At 37.3% G+C, this 2,444-nt stretch overlaps 1 protein-coding gene across 2 annotated transcripts; it reads left to right on the forward strand.

Moving 5' to 3' along the window:
* Positions 1–54: 54 nt before the first annotated feature.
* Positions 55–2,433, forward strand: LOC116629686 (septin-10). Of its 2 annotated transcripts, XM_032399920.1 has the most exons (2): positions 121–1,128; positions 1,259–1,414. In XM_032399920.1, exons 1-2 carry the CDS (start codon positions 144–146, stop codon positions 1,312–1,314), a joined length of 1,041 nt encoding a protein of 346 aa, XP_032255811.1. In that variant the 5' UTR covers positions 121–143; the 3' UTR covers positions 1,315–1,414. The 2 variants fall into 2 exon arrangements, with proteins under 2 accessions (XP_032255810.1, XP_032255811.1); XM_032399919.1 differs by having other exon boundaries at positions 55–2,433.
* Positions 2,434–2,444: the final 11 nt, after the last annotated feature.

Genomic DNA, 2,444 nt, shown 5'->3' on the forward strand with positions numbered 1-2,444 from the left:
GCAATGAGAAGCCATGTAGAATTTGGGAGAATAAGAGAGGAAAAATAGGAGACCCCCGCTTCACTGGGACCCCCGCCTTCGCTCAGCTCTCGCTCGGGACCATGACCTCTGAGGTGGCGCGGCACTTGCTCTGTCAGTCTCACATGCCAACAAAAACAACTTGTCTGTCCTCACAAGTATCTGATGATGAACAGAAACAAAAAAAAGAAAATATTCGTTCTTTAACTATGTCTGGCCATGTTGGTTTTGAGAGTTTGCCTGATCAGCTGGTCAATAGATCCATTCAGCAAGGCTTCTGTTTTAATATTCTCTGTGTGGGGGAGACTGGAATTGGAAAATCAACGCTGATTGACACATTGTTTAATACTAATTTTGAAGACCATGGATCCTCACATTTTTACCCACATGTTAGACTTAAAGCCCAGACATATGAACTCCATGAAAGTAATGTTCGATTGAAATTGACCATTGTGAATACAGTAGGATTTGGTGACCAAATAAACAAAGAAGAGAGCTACCAACCGATAGTTGACTACATAGATGCTCAGTTTGAGGCCTATCTCCAAGAGGAGCTGAAGATCAAGCGCTCTCTCTTTAACTACCACGATTCTCGCATCCATGTGTGCCTCTACTTCATCTCCCCCACAGGTCACTCTCTGAAGACACTGGATCTCTTAACAATGAAGAGCCTTGACAGCAAGGTGAACATTATACCAGTGATTGCCAAAGCAGATGCAATTTCTAAAGCTGAATTACAGAAGTTTAAGATCAAGCTCATGAGTGAATTGGTTAGCAACGGTGTTCAGATATATCAGTTTCCAACAGATGATGAAACTATTGCTAAAATCAATGCTTCAATGAATGGACATTTGCCATTTGCTGTTGTAGGAAGTATGGATGAGGTAAAAGTTGGAAATAAGATGGTCAAAGCTCGCCAGTACCCTTGGGGTGTTGTACAAGTGGAAAATGAAAACCACTGTGACTTTGTAAAGCTCCGGGAAATGCTCATTTGTACAAACATGGAAGATCTGCGAGAACAGACCCACACTAGGCATTATGAACTTTACAGGCGTTGCAAACTGGAGGAAATGGGCTTTACAGATGTGAGCCCAGAGAATAAGCCACTCAGTCTTCAAGAAACCTATGAAGCCAAAAGACATGAATTTTATGGTGAACGTCAGAGGAAGGAAGAAGAAATGAAGCAGATGTTTGTGCAGCGAGTAAAGGAGAAAGAAGCCATATTGAAAGAAGCTGAAAGAGAGCTGCAGGCCAAATTTGAACACCTTAAAAGAGTTCACCAAGAAGAGAGAATGAAGCTTGAAGAGAAGAGAAGACTCTTGGAAGAAGAAATAATTGCTTTCTCAAAAAAGAAAGCTACCTCAGAGATATACCAGAACCAGTCCTACATGGCATCGGGCAGCAACCTGAAGAAGGACAAGGACCGTAAGAACTCCAATTTTATGTAAAACAAAGGTTCCAGATCACAGAAGGTCATCACAAGCAAAAATTATTAAAATGTTAGAAGTATACTTTGATTTTCTTGCTGTTTTTATTTGCTGTATCATTTATTCTATATTTGGCAAATGGCTGTAGTTACTGCCATTTATGGAAAAATATTTTTAAGTATAAGGTTAATACATAAGCCACAGTGGGTGATACCACTTTTATATTCACTGTTGTTAGAAGTTTTCAAGTTGCTGGTTTGTGATGAATCTAAATCATTTCCCCTGTTGCCCAGTTATTGTCACTTACATGCATTGTACCACAGAGCAAAGTGTCAATGCCGTTGAAAATACAGAAGTCATTCATTATATGGCTATCTGATTGCATTTATATTCCAAGATGAACTCCTTTTTTGTACATACTAAAGGTAAATTTTGGGAAATATGTTTTAAAATGTATTATGTACCTGAAGCTCTAACCTCTTAATAGTTTCATAGAACTTTTTTTTAGTTTTTGATACCATTATCCAATTGGTAACATGATCCTAAGCTTTTGTATCAAATTATGTAACATGGCCTTCCACAATTCAGTGTGCCTTATTGTGGTTGATGTATTGTTGTGATGAAACAAGATGTGTGTAAAAGTAAAAACATCTAGGTATAAATCATCTAGTGATGAGTACCTTTGAACCTGGGGTATTGCCACTCTATTTCATTAGAATGTTTTACATACTTGTTGTTTAAAACTCTGTTTTCCAGGGGAAAAATCATAAGGTAGAATCATCTTATTAAAAATATTTCTTAAGAAAATAACTGTGAGCAACTGAATATTAAAGATGAAAATTTAGATAATCCATATATTAAGGGATATTTGAATTCAGTGCCTTTGTAGCGTTCTTAGAACAATTTAATGCCTTCTAATTTTTTCTTAACAGTCATTGGTATATAAATTTTCATTTTTTGTACTTGAATACCCTAAATAAAATTGACACTTACTCTTGA

The sequence above is a fragment of the Phoca vitulina genome, unplaced genomic scaffold (assembly GCF_004348235.1).
Source record: "Phoca vitulina isolate PV1807 unplaced genomic scaffold, GSC_HSeal_1.0 scaffold2184, whole genome shotgun sequence".
Classification (NCBI taxonomy): Eukaryota; Metazoa; Chordata; class Mammalia; order Carnivora; family Phocidae; genus Phoca; species Phoca vitulina.

Coding starts and splice junctions, on each gene's coding strand:
- LOC116629686 (XM_032399919.1), top strand. CDS start 102: ATGACCTCTGAGGTGGCGCGGCACTTGCTCTGTCAGTCTCACATGCCA.